General features: G+C 48.3%; 5 protein-coding genes across 5 annotated transcripts; 2 read left to right on the top strand and 3 right to left on the bottom strand.

The window, feature by feature from the left end:
• Positions 1–539: 539 nt before the first annotated feature.
• LOC135819393 (glycerol-3-phosphate dehydrogenase 1-like protein) lies at positions 540–9,690 on the top strand. The gene is made up of 11 exons (XM_065332597.1): positions 540–790; positions 1,497–1,674; positions 4,079–4,147; positions 4,614–4,685; positions 5,033–5,171; positions 6,342–6,454; positions 6,941–6,981; positions 7,174–7,363; positions 7,839–7,945; positions 8,311–8,382; positions 9,090–9,690. Exons 1-11 carry the CDS (start codon positions 552–554, stop codon positions 9,106–9,108), a joined length of 1,239 nt encoding a protein of 412 aa, XP_065188669.1. The 5' UTR covers positions 540–551; the 3' UTR covers positions 9,109–9,690.
• Positions 9,691–9,988: 298 nt separating this feature from the next.
• On the bottom strand, positions 9,989–11,820 carry LOC135819384 (protein FAM98A-like). Its single transcript, XM_065332588.1, has one exon. The coding sequence runs from the start codon at positions 11,717–11,719 to the stop codon at positions 10,442–10,444; it is 1,278 nt and encodes a 425-aa protein (XP_065188660.1). The 5' UTR covers positions 11,720–11,820; the 3' UTR covers positions 9,989–10,441.
• Positions 11,821–12,111: 291 nt separating this feature from the next.
• On the top strand, positions 12,112–14,731 carry LOC135819368 (uncharacterized). The gene is made up of 3 exons (XM_065332565.1): positions 12,112–12,376; positions 12,531–13,523; positions 13,750–14,731. The coding sequence occupies exons 1-3, from the start codon at positions 12,210–12,212 to the stop codon at positions 14,729–14,731; spliced, it is 2,142 nt and encodes a 713-aa protein (XP_065188637.1). The 5' UTR covers positions 12,112–12,209.
• Positions 14,732–15,032: 301 nt separating this feature from the next.
• LOC135819374 (uncharacterized) lies at positions 15,033–17,446 on the bottom strand. The gene is made up of 4 exons (XM_065332577.1): positions 16,699–17,446; positions 16,264–16,478; positions 15,676–15,994; positions 15,033–15,504 (listed from the first exon to the last, which is right to left on the bottom strand). Exons 1-4 carry the CDS (start codon positions 17,366–17,368, stop codon positions 15,266–15,268), a joined length of 1,443 nt encoding a protein of 480 aa, XP_065188649.1. The 5' UTR covers positions 17,369–17,446; the 3' UTR covers positions 15,033–15,265.
• Positions 17,447–18,912: 1,466 nt separating this feature from the next.
• On the bottom strand, positions 18,913–20,433 carry LOC135822895 (uncharacterized). The gene has a single exon (XM_065335767.1). The coding sequence runs from the start codon at positions 20,431–20,433 to the stop codon at positions 18,913–18,915; it is 1,521 nt and encodes a 506-aa protein (XP_065191839.1).
• Between the last annotated feature and the right edge of the window lie 459 nt (positions 20,434–20,892).

The raw sequence follows: 20,892 nt of genomic DNA, 5'->3' as shown, positions 1-20,892 counted from the left end.
CCGTATGGAGAGAGGTCTACTCGTGCCATACGTGTGAACTTGCTTTACATGCGTGCAGCAGATCTACTGTTAGGCCTTTGTATGAGCTGTTTTGGATGCAGAGTGCTTTGCATGTGCGGTCCATGTAGCGACCGTTTGATGTTTGTAAATTCTGGAATTGAAAATTTGTCATTTCTCCTCATACCCTCCCGACCAGGCCAAGGAGTGCTCAAGGACTCTGCATCCAAGAAACGGCATTGTTGCACGTACTCTTGTACTCTTGCTATTACAATGTATTTGCGTTGTATTTTGCATTGTTCGCATTCGCATTGTACATGTATGAAGGTCACCAAGAGTTTGTCAACCTTGCGACTACATGTACAATGTACTATTATTTTTTGCATGCATACTACATCGTAGTATGCGCATTATACATAATAATATTATTATGCATGATCGATATCGCGCACGTGCACGTGTGCAAGTCGTGCAAACTGTACATGTGACTGATCAAATACGGGTTTTCACGCAAAGATGAAAAGAGACGACGGGTTGACGGTTGTACTTGTATTATGCAAGGCAGAAAGGCTTTTGTTCGGCAGTTGTCCTCCTTACCTGGATCCACAAATCCGGTTAGCTGTCACACCCGACTTGTCTGTCAGTCACTTTGGACAGTTGACCTTGTGGCCCCTTTGCCTTACTCCCGTTTCTTTCGGAACAGTGTGCGGAATTGGACGAATTCGACTAGCCCAACTCTGATCAGAATGGCCGACAGAAAATGGAAAGTATGCCTCATTGGCTCAGGAAACTGGTAAGTTTTCGTAGGATAGCGGTAAACTCTGCGAGAAAAGTGCGAGGTCGTGTGCGTAGCACTTCAGTGTGTCGCGGAGAAAAACTTTTGTCTCTGGGGCATCAATTTTTCAAATGAATTCGTAGATCACTGGGGAAAGCGAAGTGTTATTGGCGAGAAGAGGTCTGTCTGTAATTTCATCATGGCATTCAAGATGATGATGCGTGAATACTGCAGATATCTAGATGTTTGTTTGCAGTGTTGGTCGTTTGCCCAACCAGTGCATATTTTTTTTATAATGTGTGCGAATATGTGAGGGACACACCCTGTTTGACGCAGCTCACCCACATTATACACACCCTCAGGCATGTGTGACGGCAAGAACCATAGCGATCACGTCACCCTTTTGATGCGAAGTATTACTATTAGCGCAATTTTGTGTGCGGTTAGGAGAGGCAGAAACTGCACGATGCCAGAACATAGCGCATCTATTTTATTTTATTGACTGGCCCAGCCATCGCTGGACTTAAAACTGAGTATCACGTTCAAGTGTTCTGCTTCGGTAGCACCAGTCCGAAGCTTGCATTACTACATTGTCGAACTGGCATACATCTGCGGTCAGAGTCCATCTCCTCACTTGATACATGCGCAGTGTTTTACTGCAGCGCGTTGACTTGAGAACGCTCCGTTTGTGTTTGCCTTTGCCTCCTCCATGTGCCGCTCACAGGGGCTCTGCCATTGCCAAGATCGTCGGCGAGAACGTTCAGCACCACAACGATTTTGAGAACGACATCAACATGTGGGTGTTCGAGGAGCAGGTGGACGGCCGCAATCTCACCGACATCATCAACACGGAGCACGAGAACGTCAAGTACCTGCCGGGAATCAAGCTACCCAGCAATGTGGTATGTACTGGGGACTAGTGTACTACAGTCTGTCCACAAAAAGAATGCAGTGTGACTTTTTCATATTATGTAGTGTGCCCGGCCGGCCACGGCCGGGTGCTTGTCTCTGCATGGCTGCCATCCTGTTTGGGAACCAGCTTGACCTAAATTTGGCAGGTACAACTAAATCAAACGCCTTTTGGTCGCATCACCCTACACACAGTCCATCACCTTTTCATGCGCAGGGCAATGGTACTGGGTAGGGCTTGGGCTGGTGCGCGGGGCAGGGCGGTCGCAGTGGGCTTGGCCCGGGAAGACAACTGGGCGGAAAAAATACATAACGAGAGAGCTTGGAAGCTCAGGGCCCTACGCTATGCTTTTTTGCCTTGATGACCTAGACAAAAAAAGCATAGCGATGTTATAAATTCTTATAAATTTCTACTTTTTGTTTTTAGACATAACCTGGGATTCGAGCCCGCACTATCGCCCTGCATGCATCCCCGGACCCCCGATACACTTCGCATACATACTAATTCTTCCAAGTTACTTCACGTTATGATCTTGTATTTGAAAGCCCTATTTGCAGTGCTGCCAAACCGTCCGATTTTTGAAGGCTCTTCCGAAAACCGGTCCGAAAAGGGAAACGTCCGAAAAGGGAAACGTCCGAAAAGGGAAACGTCCGAAAAGCAGCCAAAAAGTCGGAGATCATTACTTTCCTTTGCAGAAGTCCTGTACTTTCACTTTTCAGCGCAACTGAACTTCTGAAGGCACAAATCACTGTACATTTAATATTTGCTTCTAAAAAGGCTAGCGCTTGGCTGTGGAAGTGCAAAGTAACATGCCTGGATCAGGCTGGATGGCATGTACGCTGACAGTGTGTCCAGAGTCAGTGTGCGACCACACTCATCATTACAAAATTCATGACAACTCCGGGGTTACCATGGCAACGAAGCGAATTTTCATGGTGTTTTAGGCGATATGCAGGCAGGCATAGTGGGATGGTCTAAGACCATGATTGAGAACACAGAGGGTACCAGGTTCAAGTCCTGCTTGGAAGCGGGAGGAATTTTTCCAGCCGTGCTGCGACCCACAGTTAATTGGGAACTCGTGGCCTGGCACGAGGGTAACATGGATGCAGCTAATGGGATTTCGGTCTTTGACCACTTGGTGGTGGGTCTGATCTACTCACCTCCCACCGACGTCCGTTTAGGCGCTGCATCTGCGCCTTGATCCTATAGCCAGGGTGGTGGCGTTCCCACGGCGGATGCGGAAAACTCGGCTTCCAGCCGAGTCTCACGCGAACCGTGAAATTTATTATTATTTTTATTAGGCGATATTTTGAATTCTCTGTAAAAAAATGCCGAGGAGAAAAATTCGCACCATGTGGCCGTGGCCCGCCTTGGCGGTGAAGGGTGTCCGATTTTGGGCGAAAATTATTTGGCAGCACTGTATTTGAATATGCATTGTGGCCAGCCGTCTTTGATTGAACGGTACGGTACGGCCGAGGGTATTAAATACGACACCATCTACCACCTTGATGACGGGAAAAAAAGAATAGGGATGTTATAAAATTTTCAATTTTCCTTTTTTTTCAGGCATTACCTGGGATTCGAACCCGCACTATCGCCCTACATGCATTCCCCACATACACTTCGCATTCATACTCATTCTTCCAAGTTGCTTCACGTTATGGTCTTGCGTTTGAAAGCCCTATTTGAATAGTGCGGCCAGCTGTATGTGGCCAGCTGTGTTTGATGGTACGGTACGGGACAGATACGGGATAGCGCCAGGCGTGACACAAACAAACACCAAATTAAAGCTGTGTGGACCCTGGCTAGCGCCAGACGTGACTGAAGTAACGTCTTCTGCATAGCTACGGGAATAACTTGCAAGTCGCATTGGGACAAGCACCTCGGCCATAATATGGAATGTCTCATTTTTATTTATTTATTGTATTTGTTTTTTTGGAAGGTACTACATGCACTCCTACTAGTAAGCAGCAGCTTTCAGCCTGCTCATGGTTGATTTAGTGTTAACTTCATCATATGTGCTCTCTGGCCAACCTCAACCACACCGGCAACACGGCTCCAAGTTGTAGATATTGATTGAGTTCGTCCGGAGAGCGCACATGGTGGAGTCTAAACTGCATTATTTGTATAATTATGGGATGACCCAGAGGCTTCTGACAGCTATGTGGATTACAGTTGTATGCAGGACATTGGAGTTGGTAATTCACAGTACCTGCATAATGTTCGTGAGGTAGAAGCTTCGGCTTTCTGCGAGAGGATTTGGCCGTATGTTACAGTCCAACGGAGTGAAGTATTTTGTTTGTGTGTGTGCGTGCATGCATGATCAATGCAAGTACTTCTACTCTGACTAACTGTGGGGCTTTCTGTTGTCTGTGTTTGTGTGTGTGTGTGTATAGCGTGCCGTTCCCAATGTCGTTGATGCTGTACAGGACGCCACTATCTTAGTGTTTGTCTTGCCACATCAGGTGAGTCTACTCTGGCCGGATTATGCCAATTCGAAAATGCGATCTAGCAGACTATACGTAGCATATAGCTGCGCAAGTCTTAACATAGCTGATGGTTTTGAGCTGCTTCAAAGTAGACGTGAGAGTGCACGTACATACCAGTATGAATTGCTGAGAATATCTGTAACTCGACACAATGTTGCGGACATTGAAGTCCTTTGAGAAGTCAAACGGCCACGGGGCGCTGACCGTTCAGCCGTGAGCACCGCTGGTCCATTTTTACAGTGTTACAGACAATGCGCGTGCGCGCTAATCAAGTAATGTGCCAGTCCCGGTCGTTCCACCGAATGTCTATGTCCACAACAATAGCTAGCAGTTAGTTTTCACAGTGGACTTGTGGCGCACAGTACTGTTGTGCAGGTGGTGTCCTGCCCGTATATGTGACCTGGTTGTGTGTGTGGGTGTAATTGTGTTTTGTGCTTGCTAGTTCGTGAAGAGAATCTGCAGTCAGATTGGCGGCAAGATTGCACCCGGCGCCATGGCCATTTCACTGATCAAGGTGAGCTTGCTTGCACTGCTTGTTGTTGTTGTTGTTTGTTTGTTTGTTTTTAATTCTTTATTCTCACGATGGCATCATCGCCAATAAGAGTTGTTGTTGCTGCTGTTGTTGTAAAGCGGTACGTGTAGTAGTAAGAGTGCCAGCACCACAGAATTCCATGACTGAGATGAAGTATTAGTTATGAGAATGATTTTAAGGCAGTAAACCAGGTCGCATGACTGGGAGACCCGCTACAAAAGTGAGCGAGAGTGTGCATGTTTTGAGAGTGTGTAAAGAGAAGACTGCATAGTGTTTGAGTGACTCCTTCCTCTCTGCTTCCTTCTTTTCATTCCTGTGCCAATGATCAGGGTGTTGACGAGGCTAAGGGTGGCCTTGAACTGACATCGACAGTGATCGAGCGGGAGCTGGGTCTCGATGTTGCCGTCCTCATGGGTGCCAACATTGCCAATGAGGTCGCCCGGGAGCAATTTTGCGAGACGACCATTGGTAGGTTGATCTCAAGGTCTGGCGCTGTGTCACTGTGTACTCATTCACATGCTGCAGCTGTCAGTTTGGTGTTAGCTGCTGCTGTAGACCTGCATGCCACCACCATCGGGGTTCCAAGGCCTAGATTCATGGAAATATCAATATGCTGCCAGTCAATACATGTAGATCTATTTTTTCGAGTACAGTGTGTAGTGTGCTGTATTAAGAGAGAGTGCTTTTCTTCTCTTTTTTTTTTTTTACCTCTGGTCATCCCAGAATGTATCCTAGTATGTGCTTGCACACATACTCAGTGATCTAGCCAAAGCCGGCTGGAGGGCGACCTGCCGGCTGAGACAGTTCCAAGGGTAATTTTGTCCAGCTGCAGTCACCCCCATGTAGACTGTAGTGCACTGCACTAGCACTTGAGTGGAGATGGTGGAGTACAACCCCCCATATCCTAGGCGTAGGTATGTACAGTACAGTACGTAGCACTGGCTACTCAGGCTCAGTGCTAGCTCTTCACTCAAGCTCAAATGCACTTGAGTATGCACTTGAGTATGTCAGTAAAATGTAATAGGTTGGGTCATGGTTCGCTGCTTCTGGTGGTGTACACTGCTGTGGCTAGGCTGGGTCTTGTCAGATGACCAATGTACACTGCATGCAGACATGACCTTGGTGAACACATGATCCATGCTCATGTAGCTGTTTGCTTCCTTTTTCATAATATTATTTTGTTAATTTACCTATAATCACATTGTCACATCTGCCTGATGAATGCCCATAATTGGACGAAGCGAAAGGAGATGAAAGCTGCAATGAAAGATTTGTAGTGGTGTGTGTGTCTGTGTGTCTGTGTGTCTGTGTGTCTGTGTGGATACGTGAGTGATGGCGGGGTCTGGGGGCGCAGCCCCCAGAACGATGCATTTTAACTAGAACGTTGGCCGGCTGGCATAAAATCCTGGCTAGACCTCTGATACTTGTTGGGTTTTCCCAGTTTTCACTGCCCGCTAGTATTACCCCTGGTGGTGTATGTGCCTGTGCATGTGTTTTCAAGGAATCAGCCATGTTCATCTGGAAATCCTGATTGTGTGCCGCTAGATTATCATTATTATTATTATTATGTCGAGCTATGGGCTATGTCTCTCTCTTTCTCTCTCTCTTTCTCTCTCTCTCTCCCTCTCTCCTATGTAGGCTGCCGGTCAGATGTGATGGGTCCCATTCTGAAGCGAGCCTTTGAGACTCCGTACTTCAGGGTGGCTCTCACGCATGATGTCTACACGGTCGAGCTCTGCGGTGCATTGAAGGTGAGTGTTTAGGATGGAGCAGTATAGATCATCACTGCTAGATGTACCCACCTTGATTGCATACATGTTCTTGTCGGGCCAGCTCCCTTCTGCTCCATGTCAACGAAGACTAAAATTTCAGTGTGGTATCTATGTTGTGCATGTACGAAATTGTATGCTGGGTTATTATTGCTCATGTGTAGAGGCAGAGAAATACATGTACGTGTACAGAGCATTGCCATGGGTTTGTGCTGGATGCTCCAGATTTATTTGCACTCCAAGATTCAGATTTACTGGTCTCAGGATGGCTTCTGTCGGGAGAGACGTCTCGCTTTAAAATACTATGGTCGTGCTTGAGGCAGTCCGATCTCATCTGTAACTTGATACCGGGTGCTGTGTATTTCTGTAGCTGTGCACATGCACATTGACGAGAGCAGGTAGCTGACTTGTCACTTCAGCTGTCGTGGTTGTGTTTGCTTTTCTTATTATGTATCATTGATGCTGTAGAATATCGTTGCCTGCGCAGCTGGATTCGCCGATGGATTGGGGTGAGTGTTGCGCAGTGACCTGTTACTTTAGCATTTGGTCTTTCTTTCTTTTTTCTTCTTTTTTCTGATTCTACTCTCCATGCTCCTCTGTCTCTATCTTAACGTGACTGTAATCATACTTTGTAGTCTAGTGGCAGTGGATTGAGATCTGCTCGTGACCATAACTTTCCTATGGGCTTGTTTTTGTCACAGTTTCGGAAGCAACACGAAAGCGGCCATCATCCGCATCGGCATGATGGAAATGATCGAGTTTGCACGCATGTTCTACGACGGCGTTCGCGACGTCACCTTCTTCCAGAGCTGCGGCGTGGCCGACCTCATCACCACCTGCTACGGTGGCAGGAATCGCAAAGTCAGTGAAGCCCTGGTCAGGACTGGCAAGGTGAGTGTAGAGAATGTGTGTGATACCGCCGTGTCTTTTCACTGTATGCTCTTGCTGCAGTACGAGTTTCTGACCGTTGTTTTTTTCTTGTGAAGATGAATACTACATTACAGTAGTTGCAGCACTGCTCTAACCTAGGTCAAGAGTATAGTGTTAGTACCCTCTTGCCTGCGTTGCCAAGTTGTGTCGGGGACAAATGAGGCTACATAGCTGAGCTCCATACTTACAACATGGTGCTGTTGTCAACTTTTGACGAAATTGAATTCGCTATTGTTGCCCAATGTTGGGAGTTTTATTCCAACTGAGCCAGATACAACAAAAGAGTACAGTAGCTGGGAATATCTCCACTCGTACCACAGGTGCAGTCAAGACGCTGGCAACCTTTTCACAGCGGCAGGCTAGGGCATTTTTTTGCGTCTGCTCCTGTTCAATGACTTCTCTTCTTTCTTGATCTTCATATGCTGTCCTGCTTCAGACCTTGGACGAGCTCGAGAAGGAAATGTTGGGTGGTCAGAAGCTGCAGGGACCACCTACTGCCCTCGAGGTGCACAAGTTGCTAGCCGAGAAGAATATTGTAGACAAGTAAGGATGGCTTGGATTGTGTTTTGGCCATTAGCTGCCCTTTGAAGGCATTTTGTGCTTGTTCATACTTGTAAGGGTGATTGTCAGCAGTCATGCGGTTGGTGCCTGTCATAATTATGGTTCCGCTGTGTTTCTTTTCAGCATAGGCATTGTGAGTAGCTTTCAGTTCATAATGCCATGTCAATTGATGTTACACATCTCATGACATGTACAATCTTCCTTTTGGCTTTGACTGCCTGTTGTTGTGACCTGCTTTCGTGTGTGCAAATACAAACACACCCATGCACACGCACACACACACACACACCATCTATCTATCTCTCAACTAGCTGTGTATATTTCTCCTTCTGGTGTGTTCACAACAGGTTCCCACTCTTCAGAAATGTCCACAGCATCTGCTACAACAATGCCCCGGGCAGCTCCGTTCTGGATGGCCTGTAAATACCTCCTAGATATTCATTACCGTTTATTGATTATGACCGCGATTACTTTTCTCATATCGATTATATTATAATACATGTATGACTGAGAATGGGGGGCATGTGGTATTGGCCTCCATGGTGTCAGGCTTTAGCTTAACCCCACCCCACCCCCTTGTCTTTATTTTGTTGTGTTTGTGGAATCTATTAGCACCTACCCATCAGTTTTTAGCTCATGAATACCACCTATTCTAGTTTTTGGTTTCGTCTTATATTTTTTTCACCCGGTTGCAACCTTCTGTTACAGATATTTGGAATCAGTTTTCCAGGCTCTGCGTGCCTATCCTGCAACACTCAAGCCGACTCTGAGCTCACGAGATCATTGTCAAAATTTTCTCTTCATTGTCCTAGGCATGAGCTTGATCTCTGACATTGTCATACCCTGTGCACTGTGCCGACAATCTACCTCACAGCAATTAGTAGGCAAGATTTTCGAAATTGAATTTAAACTCGACTCCCTCGTACGGTCGTCCGTGTGGCGGTTTTCTCTGTGCGTGCAAGTATGGCTTAGCAGTGTTGTTGTGGTCGTCATATCGGCGCTGCTGGCATCTGCTAGCAGTTGATTTGTCCCAATGCATGGTATTTGTTGATATTGTGTCAGTCGGTATCCGAGCCAGGTCATGCTGTGTGTCTGTGTCTGTCTACGTCTGTTTTGCTCGCACCAGGATTGGATCCAGGCTTTAGGTGACACCTGAGCAAGGAACAGCCAGCGCCACATCATGTCACTCGGTAGCAATGCTCTCTGGTGGACGTGACTTGCTCTCTGGGTGTCGACGCATACACCCTTGGGACTGCATAGCAGTTTGCATGGTGCCAACAACGCAGTCGTTTGTGCACGTTCTGCTACCATTATTTGCGCTACAATGGATACTGTTGTTGGTAAGAACATACATGTAGACCTGCATATTGTGCATCTAGGCTTCCTTTTTTAATTATTAGTCTCATCTTATGAGTTGCTAGCCTATAGATGTCTTTGTTCTATTTTGACAATTTTCATATTTTTATGAAATATTCTCCTATTTATTCTATCTATTAGTGGATTTCTGGCTACTGGAGCATGAGCTGGTCAAGTTCAAATTATTCACAATCACACCTCTGCGATACTGAATTGAGTACCATGACGGCTGTGTTGCTGTGCTAGCTTCACACAGTTGTCAATGCCATCTGCCATGTGCACGTGCCTATCACTGAGGCCAAGAGTACCTAACCCCCAGGGAATTATGTACTCTTGGTGAAATCACTGGTGAAACAATCCGTACTACTACACACTCGTTTGGACTTTGTGCACTGACGTTGCTTGTCGGCAAGAGTACATAGGAGGTTCGCATACTGAATACCAATTGACATAAAACCAAAAATGCAGTCACGCTCAATGAAATTATTTGGGCTCATGAATATGCCATGATCCCGGATCAGTGCTCGTACACCTGTACACCGGAGCTGCACAGAACCCCGAGAACGCAGTCAACATGTTTTCAACTCCTGCAACAGCCATGCAGGATTGTTAATGAGATGCCTTGAACTTATCTCACAGAGGAGACCAGACAACACTTGCGAGTAGAACTAGAGAGTGGTAAAGTGACTTTTTTCTTCTTCTTTTTTACGACTCCCTGGTTAATCTGAAATCATGAGCGAACACAAACACACACATACTTGCAAGCATGCATTGTTAGAGGGATTATATTATTGATCAATTTTCATAGCAAACTCAACACAAGAAAAGCTAAAAAGAGCAAATAGCCGGAAAGTCTACCAGCAGCAAGCATTGGCCCATCACGGGGTACCAGTAATATCTAAATGTGGAGGTTAGCCTTTAATATTAGGAGTAGATTGCAAATAAAATCTATTTAAATTTTTCGTGAATTATTGAATATTTCATGATCAAGACTTGGGTGGTACTGTCACAGTTCTACATCTCTCGACGATTTTGAGCAAGTCATCAAATATCATCTTCAACTGGAAAGGCGAAAAAGAATGAATTTGCCATTCTATTGATGTCATCATGCGGTACATGGAACTAGTATCGTCCTCTACCGCCACCACGACCACCCCAGTCACCACCACCGCCACGACTGCCTCCACCACCGCCGCGACTGCCTCCACCGCCACCAGACCAGCCACCCTGAACACGACCACCTCTGCCACCACTGCCTCCACCTTGGCCACCGCGATGCCCACCGCCACGATGTCCGCCTCCACCACCATTGGAATATCCGCCGCCGCCGCTTCCGTTGGAGCTAGCACCATTGCTGTATCCACCGCGGCCTCCACCTCCTCTGCCACCGCCACGACGCTGATCCTTTGGCTGCTGCCAAGACGGGATTTCTTTCTCAGGACGTGTTTCATTCGGTCTGCCACCGCGATCAGGAATGTTGTGATGAATGAGCACTTGCTTGATGGCTGCGCTGACCTGTGTCGAACCACTGGTAGTCTTCCGAATCTCCACAAGATTGTCTCGAGCAGCCAGAACATCAGAAGTGTTCACGCTGGGTGTGCTGCTCAGTAACTGCCGTGGCTCACGGAACATCCGGGCGATATCATCGTCCCTGTTCTTTGCCTTTTCTGACCACCGAAACGACTGAATGGTAACATCAAGCCGCTTCAACAGCATCTGGCGACGTAAACTGTACTCGGCTTCCAACTCCTGGTTTATCTCCTCGAGCTTCTTCCATTCCGCACTGGCAAGGCAGTCTGTCAAGAGAGGCTTCCCCAACACTCCTGGCACGTGAGTGATGCCTTCTTTCACCTTTGCCTCCAGCTTCTGGAAGATCTGTGATGAAGGGACATGAGATGGTGGGTGGCTCAGCTTGAACGTGCTCAGAATTGTTTTCAAACTATCGTCAACAATCTCAGCTGGGGTTTGATTTTTCACTTGAAGGTGGCGCACTCTCTCCACAATATCATCTTGCCTGTCGCTTTTTGCTGCCAGCACGATGGAGGTCTGTGTTTCTGAAAGCAAATAGTCCAAGAGAAGCCAGCGATTCGGTTCACTGTCCAGGCTGGCACCACTACCTCTGGTCAGGACTGCGTGCGGACAATCAAGCTCACGAAGTAGGCCAGAAACCTCCACCTTGAACGCAGCTGCATCTGGTGCACTGCTGGAACACGCAGTAACGCTCTCAACAATTTCCGGAGTGAACAGCCTCAATTTGGCCACAAGCCATGCAACTAGGTTGATAAAATCTCCGCAGTCGGTGCCATCACGAACTGCTTCGGTGAGCTTAGCCGCTTCTAGCAATGGGCCATCATGCTGCAGATGCTCTAGGCGCTCCACCGCCGCGCTGCAAGACGACATGTCGCCAAACAAAGCTAAGTCACTCGCCACTTGCACTGCTCACAGTCTGTTTCAAGAAAGAAGGTCAAAATATAGGAGAAAGGATTTCTTTATTTTTTGAAAGCACTGCAAACTTTTAAAAAATATTCCTTTTGAAGTTAGTTTTGTTCGATCATGTCACGTCATGACATCAGAGTTCATCGATGTGACTGTACAGTGACGTCAATACGGTATTACGTCATGTACACTGTATTTTGATCTTGTTGTTTGTTTTACATCTGTACATCATGCATAAGTAGGTCTACAGTCATGATGAGGCGCTGTTCACACAAGGCATTACGTCATGTTTTGGGCCTTGAAAAACCCCGGGAAAGCGTTTTGGGTGGCAGAGACCTGGCGCATGGCGTTGGCATTTATCCACGAGGTGAAATATGAAAGTAGGAAGCGGTATTTTGGTCTTTCGCCCGGTCTTTTCTTTCTTGTTGGCTGTTGCCTATGGACGCTCTGGACCATGTCTGCCCAATCGTCAGCTGAGGACCGCCTGAAGAAGTCCAGTTCGTTATGGGAATCGACTTTGCGCAAGAAAAACTCTTCGTCATGGAAAGTGGGGGAAATGAGGCTGTACCTGCAGCTGAAAGGCGAAGACGACTCTGGAAAGAAAGCTGACCTGCAAAAGAGGTGAGACACACAAAACACCTTGTCCTCTGTGTAAGGATGCAATAAAAAATTGATATTACTCCTGAAATTGCTGTGGGAATAGTTTCCAAATAATAATAAAATGCGCAATAATATTATTATCATTCGCTGTACACACGTTTTTGTATTTGTGCAGAGTGTCGGCACTGCTGCTGTCTGGGACTGTGACTGGGGAGCTTGAGGATGACACCGCTGGAGCCTCGTCATCTGATGTCCGTTTTCCTGACAGAGGATGGAAGAAGCTGGTGGATGTGACGCAGGAGGAGCTGAAGATGAAGTTCTCAATCTTCTCCCTCATGGACCACTTCATGTGCAGGAAGTCGTCTGATGGTCTGGATGCTGACGACATGAGAGCTGTGTCCTCCCATAGCTTTGGACTCTACAGCAAGAAGTACTGCCGAGATGGAGAGGTGTGCCTGGAGAATGGGACGGTGTATTTCCGTGGGTTTTGCAAGGCAGAGATGAAGACGTCGATGCGGTATAAAATAGCAATGGCAATGACACGCAAGCCCTCTGTACGGATCATCTATGCGTCTTGTGAGTGCCGAGCTGGCATTGGCCCATCAGCCAGCTGCAAGCACATCGGGGCCATGTGCTATGGACTAGAGGAATTCTGCCGACGAGGGATATTCACTGGGATGACCTGCTCAACCAGTGACCTACAGGCTTGGAGCGCACCACCAGGCAAAAGGCGAGTTTCTGACATGGAGTTCGCTAAGCCTGTGTTCAACCATACCCCGAAGTCAACCTCCAGTCGTGCGTCCTTCGATCCACGTGCTGCCACCGCTCCAAAAGACTCTGCACCAGAAGAGCGACAGAGACTCTTTGACTTGTTGAGCTCTTGCTCCCAACCAGCCAATATCCTGGACACTCTGCGGCCATGCTCTACCTCTCCTGCTCAGACAACCACCTGCTCCACTGGATCAACCAACTGCCGGTCAGTGCCGGAGCTAGTGCAGCTGATGAAGGAGTCCAGGACGTACCGCAGCACATTCCGACCTGATGGCAGTGTTGTCGTGGCATGGTGTGATATGTTCATGCGTCATATGCAAGTGTCCAGGCAGCAACGCCATGCACTGGAGTATCGAACTCGTGGGCAGGCTAGTAACCGGCAGTGGAAAATGCAAAGGTATGTCTGAGGATAGTGTACTGCATTCAGTCCAGGAAAGTCTGCAGGCACATAACACTATCCAAAACATGACGAGTGTATACTGTTTTCATGCTTTTGTTGACGACTTTGTTTAGGCCATGACTTTACAACACTTTCAAGTATGTTCAAATTCACCCAACACTGCAGATTGGTTGGTTCATGTGTATGTCCCTCTGGTGTGTTCATTTCGTGCCCTATGCAACAGGTACGGGCGACTCACAGCATCCAACTTCGGCGTGATTGTGAAGTGCAAATCAGCACATCCATCGTTGGTGAAACGCCTTCTATCCCAGTCAGTTATCAACAGTCCGGCCTTGTCGTGGGGCAGAGAGCATGAAGATGAAGCCGTCCGCATCTACTCGGAGAAGCAGCACATGTCTGGCATGAATGGCCTGTGTGTCTCACGGCGTGGTCTTGTTGTCATGCAGTGTGGGTACGTTGCTGCCAGCCCAGATGGAATCGTATTCGTCCCGACCCAGCCGCTGACATCGCAAATGGGTTTACTTGAGGTCAAATGCCCATATTCCCATCGTCACCACTCTCCCCAAGATGCATGCATGGAGTCTGGCTCCAACCCATTCTACTGCACATGGTCAGATGGAGGTTTATGCCTACGGCGACAACATGACTATTTCTATCAAGTGCAAGGTGGCATGGCAGTTGCTGAAGTGCAGTGGTGCGACTTTGTCGTGTGGACGCCAATGGGCATCGCTATACAGCGAATCCCATTCGACGCGGCGTTCTGGAAGGAGCAGATGGAGCCGAAATTGACCGGCTTCTACCGTGGTTGGCTGCTTCCGCAACTTCTTCACCCACAAGAAGAGCCCGTCTGCTACACGGATGTTGCCCCTGCCGACCTCACTCAGCTCAATGTGCCGCCGCCAGTGTCGTGTGCTCTACAAGATGCCGCCACCTCTCCAACGCAAGAGAAGGATAGCCCGCCACGACAGGTGTGCGCTGCAGAAGAAGCTGCCAAGTCTCCAACGCAAGGAAATGTGGACCGGCAGCAACGTATGTCAACCGCCACAGGAGTCTCATCCTGCTGCCAAGGTTGTTCATTTGATCGAGCATTGGCATTGCATCCGTGCAAAGTCTGTGCCCATCAGTTCCATCATATGTGCACGAATGATGACATGGGCAAAGTTTGCAGTTGCTGCTTGAGAGCTCATGGTGACGTCAGTCTTTGACGTGTTCATTGGCTGCCACCATTGCTACATGTATTTCCCCACCCTATGGACGGTGGAGCTGTGGCAATGCATCCACATGAACGGCTACGCATGCATACGGTGTACATACTTATATTGTCAGTGTACATAATGTCTAGTGTTTTATTGCCAGTGTACAGAACATGAAAGTGGATACAGCCCCACGTCACACCATTTTTTTTACAACCATACGTGAACATAGCCCACTTTATTGCCGTACATGACAGCCACACACATGCTTGTGATTTGTGTGGTTGCTTCCATGATCCATTGAGTTACTTTCATAGAACGCACTTTTGTCACTTCATGCTGAAAAGAAAAGAGGAGAAATACAGGCAGTGATATTGCTATGGTGGTGACAGCAGTCACGTGTGGAAAATAGCAACGGATGCATGGTGGGGGGTTGGGGGGGGGGGGGAAGAGGCTCACAGAACCAAACACTGGGACAGGCCATCATGAACCTGTCAGTAACTGAACGCATTGAGCAGTAACGGTGCAGCAAGAAATGGAAGGAAGCTATGTAATGAGCTGCGCACCAAAATCGGCAACCACACAGCAAACCAGAAATATGGCATCAGCAATGTCAAAGTGAGCGGATAGAATAAAATCCAGGATGTGAAAGTTCTTTATTCGTTCGATAGCACGTTCTACATGAACGCGTAGCGAGGCAACGCGGCGGGTCTGCACCAACTCCTTTTCGGTCAGCTGTTGGCCATTCTTGATGAACGGTGGTATGTTGACATAGGCACCCCGTTCTGAGGTAACAAGAAACAAGAAGCACAGTTTATAAGCTTCCAAGCAAAACTTGCTTACACCACCATTTCCAGCATTGACTGCACAACACATCTACTGTGAGGAGGAGTTTACAGCACTGATCGCAACCATAAAGTATTGTTCACCAAAAGGAAACAAAACAGGGGACATACCTTCACAGAGTTCCTTGATTGTGAATCCTTTGTCCGCCATGACTGAGTCACCTTTGTCCAGCAAATCCAGCACTCCACACGTCTTGGTGATTTCACGGTCAGAAACTGACCCACCATACAGGGAAGAGATGAACGAGATAGCTCCACTGGGTGTGATGCAAACTAGAGCTTTGAATGTGTTTCTATTCTTGTACGTTGACCAGGTGACTCTCTGAGTGTCGGGGTCGGAGGGAATCTGGATGGGGAACTCGGTGCAATCGATTATAGTGCGTGTGGTGGGGTATAGGTCGCGGAACTTCTGGGGCATAGCGGCATCGATCTACAGGTTAGTAGATAGAACATGAGCACATAGCACACACACACACACACACACACACACACACCAATGGGACTCAATTCTCGAAAGACCAGATCAAGCACAGACACTGATGCGATCGTATGTAAGATATACGTTAGGAAAAAAGTAAACCAGCCCTATTGCAATCCAAAAGGCTGGACTCACTAACGACCAGTAATGGGTTAGGCTTCAGCTGTTGAGCCACGGGCATATCATCAACAGACATAAATCATTCTGGCATGACAACTAACCTGCGCTCTAGACGGCCAGGCGGGTAGCTGTGCGGACTTGAAGGCGTGGTACATGACCATAAGGTACGAGGTGAAGATGCGGCTCACAGTACCTGCACTGATTGAAAACCTCTGAGCCAGGTCTTCGTTAGGACAATCCAGCCGCAACTTCATGAACGTAAGGAGCAGGCTGTTTTCATCGTCCAAGGCCCTCACACACTGACGTTGCCGTTCACCTATGCAGTGGGCACAGTACATTGAACCGAGACATGTATGACATAGCCCACGAAAAGAAGTTTGATTTGCCAGGAGGATGGAGACTCACAGCACTGAGTATGGAAATTATGGTACCGACACAAGTAGGTTCCGTACTACTGAAGTCATTCCACCTAACAACATTGCAAAGCACAGTATTTACATCATCAAAATCTAGCACAGAGCAGATAACATCCTCACCTGTTCTTGCTCCATTCCATAAGGTCATCCCCTTGCAGTGGGGCTCCAGGAAAGCCACCAATGCCTGAAATTGCTCATAGCTGGGGATACCAGTATAGAACTTGGTGAGGCTGTCACTGTTGCAAATCCTGGCGACAGAAAACTCTGGTGCTGGTACTGTGGCAGTTTCCTCCAACTTGACTCGCAGTGCCTCATTCTCCTGTGTCAACTTCTGCACCTCCATCCGCAACCGTGTGTTCTCCTCCAAACATTCCTGGATCTGAGTTCGCACTTCACTGATCTGCTCATCAACGCTGGGCAGGGATGGTGATGGCTGCTCCTCACAAGTGCTTTCACATGTTTCAGGCTTCGCTGCTGACGGTTGGGGCGTTTTGTCCTGATGTGTCTTCAGAGCCACGCGTTCTTTTGGCGTTTTCCTCGTCTTCTCTGCTGCTGACCATGCGAACAGCGTTGGGATAGGATGCTCCTTGGAGCGCTTTCCGCCAACAAAATGAGCGCCGCAGACCCTTGTCGAGCTGCCCACAACCACACTCGATGTCCGCATGTTGTGGAGCCACTTTTTGAGTGTAGGCTTCTTTCCCAGAGGAAGACGGTGAAAAGAAAGCTTTGTTCCATCTTTCCGCTTGCCACCCCGATTAGAGCAGCCAAAGACGCAGCAAGTCTTCGTCATCGTGTCTAAACGACTACAACCACTTCCTCCACAGTCGACAGATAACCTGAACCTAACTAAACCAAAATGTAAGTTTGTTCTTTCTTCAAACAACGAAGCCCAAAAGTTTTTGCCACCCAATCTGAGCTTCCCGCGCGATGACGTAAACCAATGATGTCACTTGCCCTTGTGTGTACAACGCCTTGCAAGGCGGAGGATCTAGGAAGCACTTACTAGTACTTAGCACTGCCACGGACCTAGCTCGGTGTTCGGAAACAGTGCCCCTTACTTTACTAGTACCGGTACTAGCAAGAGTTATGAACTCTTGGTACTAGGCTTACAAGGCCTTACTCCGATTTTGCTGCTCTCTGCAGTCACAGTGCTCTGCAGTCTTCACTGGTAATAATATCATGTATCTAATATTGACTGAGTACGAGGTTGATTGATTGATTTTTATTTAAGGATTGTCCGTGAGGTCAATAATTCATTCGCAGTATAGGAAATAAAAGCCGAGTAAAAGACCGAGGCGAAGCCGAGGTCTTTCACGAGGTTTTTATTTCCTATACTGACCAAGTACAAAGTCAAAAAGGACCAAAGAACTACAAGTTACACTATTATGTCCACTAACACCACCAGTTACTAAACAATCAGCTCATGCTAGTGTAACTTGTAGTTCCTTGGTCCTTTTTACTTTCAAATAATCCTTGGCTCTCCATCCGAGTTCATTCAAGTATGAAGTCAATATTATACTTATCACGACTAGCCAAAGCCTGTCACGGTTCAATCTCTAAAAAGGAGTCAAATATAAGTACATAGCCCTCTAAGGAGTGAAATATGCATGAATATTTGACTGCTTAGGTATAGCAAAAATCTATAGGAGTGATAAACTATAATAATTATAGTAATGTCTTGGTCAAGTTGGTGTGACGATAAGCGACCCCCCCCCCCCAAAAAAAAGAAGCCATAGGACCGGGGTGAAGCCGCTTGGATATGGCTGAACTCAGGCCATTCCCGCGGCATGAAGCTACCACCAGGGGCGTCGGAGCAAGGGAAAACGGGCGACCATGCACTATAAGGGTACTGAGGGCTGTAGTATCCAGTACGGCCCGTTCAGCCGGTCCAGACCTTAAGTTGACTCGCCGCCCAATTAGGGCAGGTTTTTTGTAAGAATATTCACTTCATGTTAAGTAGGCACTAGATTGGCCAGACCACCCTGCTGGAAACCTAGGGCTACAGTCTTGAATAGCAGTAAATTGTAGGAATCAAGCTGAGTGGCATGTGTGTTGGAGACTGAGTAAAGTGCAAATGGCTGCATGCATACATGGAGTGCACGGGCAAATAATTAATTCCTTGTAGAAAAATAATTTCTGATCAATCAAGTAAGCAACCTAGCGTAAATAGAGCAAAACGGGAATCACAAAAAAAAACTATAATTCTCTTGAAAGCTCTTCCTAGATGCAGAAGTGCAGCTCACACCGTTGAACTTGACCTACCAGTTCAAGCGGCAGCTGCACAGTCAGCGAGTCCGGAAAGGTAGTCCGCAGGTCGCTGCAAACTTGAACCACTTAATTTTTTTCTCTGGACACGCTGTCAAACACATACCAGTTGTCCGCAGGTACTAGCGTAGGAAGGTATATGGCATTGTGACTCTGTGCTGTAAGGCGCCGCTTGACGGTGAAATCGCGCGCCAGCACGGCCATGAAGACGGCAAGCAGCTGGACGGCGTACATCCGACCGGGACACTTGTGCTGGCCGGCGCCAAACACGAGCGTGCTGTTGAACTGTCCATCCTTGGCGCCGCCGCCGTCATCCGGATTGAACACTCCCGCGTAGGGCTCGTGTTCGGCCGCGATGCTGATCGACGGTATGACCATGCTCCCGGCCGGTACCTTAAGCTTTCCGTCTAGCACGACCTCGTGTTTGGTGAGATGCGGCACCATGGGTACGGGCGGGCGTGCTCGAAGGCACTCCAGAGCACACGTGTGTATGTAGGTGCCTGGGGCAACCACCTCGCACATGGGTGGCCTCTCCGACGCCGGTAGAAAGGCACCTACCGCCTGACGCATGTTCTCCAGCACCCGCTCGCCCTGCTGGTCCTTGGTCAGCAGATGCAATGCCCAGACCACTGCGGACGTTGTCGCATCTTGGCTGGCGAAGAAGAAGTCGAGAACCGTGGACGCCATGTCGGGATTGCTTACGGCGTCTTCTTCTCCATCAGTGCGTCTAGATACAACCTCTTTGGCCCAGAAGTCCATGACACACTGTGCCGGCATGGCATCGTTCTCCATGATCTGCTTTGACTCAGCGGCTATCGGTGTGAGCAGAGTTCTAATTGTTTCTCTTGCACGGATCGCCTTCCACAGGCCAGATCCCGGAAAAGCGATGGGAAACGACAGGAATCCAAGTGTGAACGTTAGAATGTCCTCCGTTATTTGCTTCTTCTGGTCCGGTGTCAGGTAGGGACCGACGAAACTCTCCTGACTGGCCTCAGCGTTCATGAGCCTCAGCATAAGCCGAGCGTCTACTTCTCCCTTGCCGACCAGCTTCTGCAAGTGACTGTGGCATGCTTTCTCCTGACATTCCAGATAGCAGGCCAGTGCAGCTTTGCTGTACACGCCGGGCATGAGGAGATTGCGGAAGCGCTTGTGCTCATCTTGCTCCATGTAGATTAGGTTTTCGGCCCCGAAGAGAAAGCGGGCGTTCGGGTGTGCGAACAGCACGTAGTCCTGCAGGTTGCCGAAGACGTGATTGCACAGGCTGCCGTCCGTCACGAACACCATGAACCTGCCCAGCATGGCGTTGACGCTGAAGCCATTACGGCTGTACTCCGCCTGTTGTGTCCAGAACTCCACCGGGCGCAACACCATGGTCACGAGGGCACCAATGCCAAACGGTGTTGTCCACCCAGGTCCGGGCAGATTGCCCCGCATCCGACGGTACCGCACCACCTCCGCTGCCCAATACAGTGCCAAGCACGACGTGATGGCGACGAGCACGTACGTCAGCGACGCGCTCGTCCAGCACATAGCCAAGAGCAGTGCCAGAGGCACCGCTGCTGCGGCGGAAAACGTAAGGACTGCTGCCATTACGAGACAGTAGCAACAGCTAAATCAACAGCTCCCAGTCCGATGTACGTCAGGCAGCTAGCTAGCTAGGAGAGCGGAAAGTATTAATTTGTCAGTCCGCTCGAGGACTACTGCTACATGCAGCTAGTACCGTTCCAAGAGTTCGTACTCTTGCTAGTAGTAGATCTATCGACAGAGAGAGACAGAGATAGATCAAGAGGTGTACAGCGTACTCTGACTTTGTCCTACAAAAGTGTTTCCCGACGTCAACAACGAAGACGCGCACGCATATCGACTTTCGTCGACTCGTCGTCTTCATGATCTTCGAACATGCATGATGCACACACGTTCACGTATAGCAACATACCACAAAAAAATAAAATGTAGCACGTGCAAATGCACGTACATGTACGTAGACTCGTATATTATGATCGTAGAGTCTACAGCCGGCCGGCCGGCCGCGCTAGCGCTAGCGCATAA

This window comes from Sycon ciliatum, chromosome 1 (assembly GCF_964019385.1).
Source record: "Sycon ciliatum chromosome 1, ocSycCili1.1, whole genome shotgun sequence".
In the NCBI taxonomy this organism is placed as follows: domain Eukaryota; kingdom Metazoa; phylum Porifera; class Calcarea; order Leucosolenida; family Sycettidae; genus Sycon; species Sycon ciliatum.
This window is presented reverse-complemented; position numbering and strand designations above follow the sequence as displayed.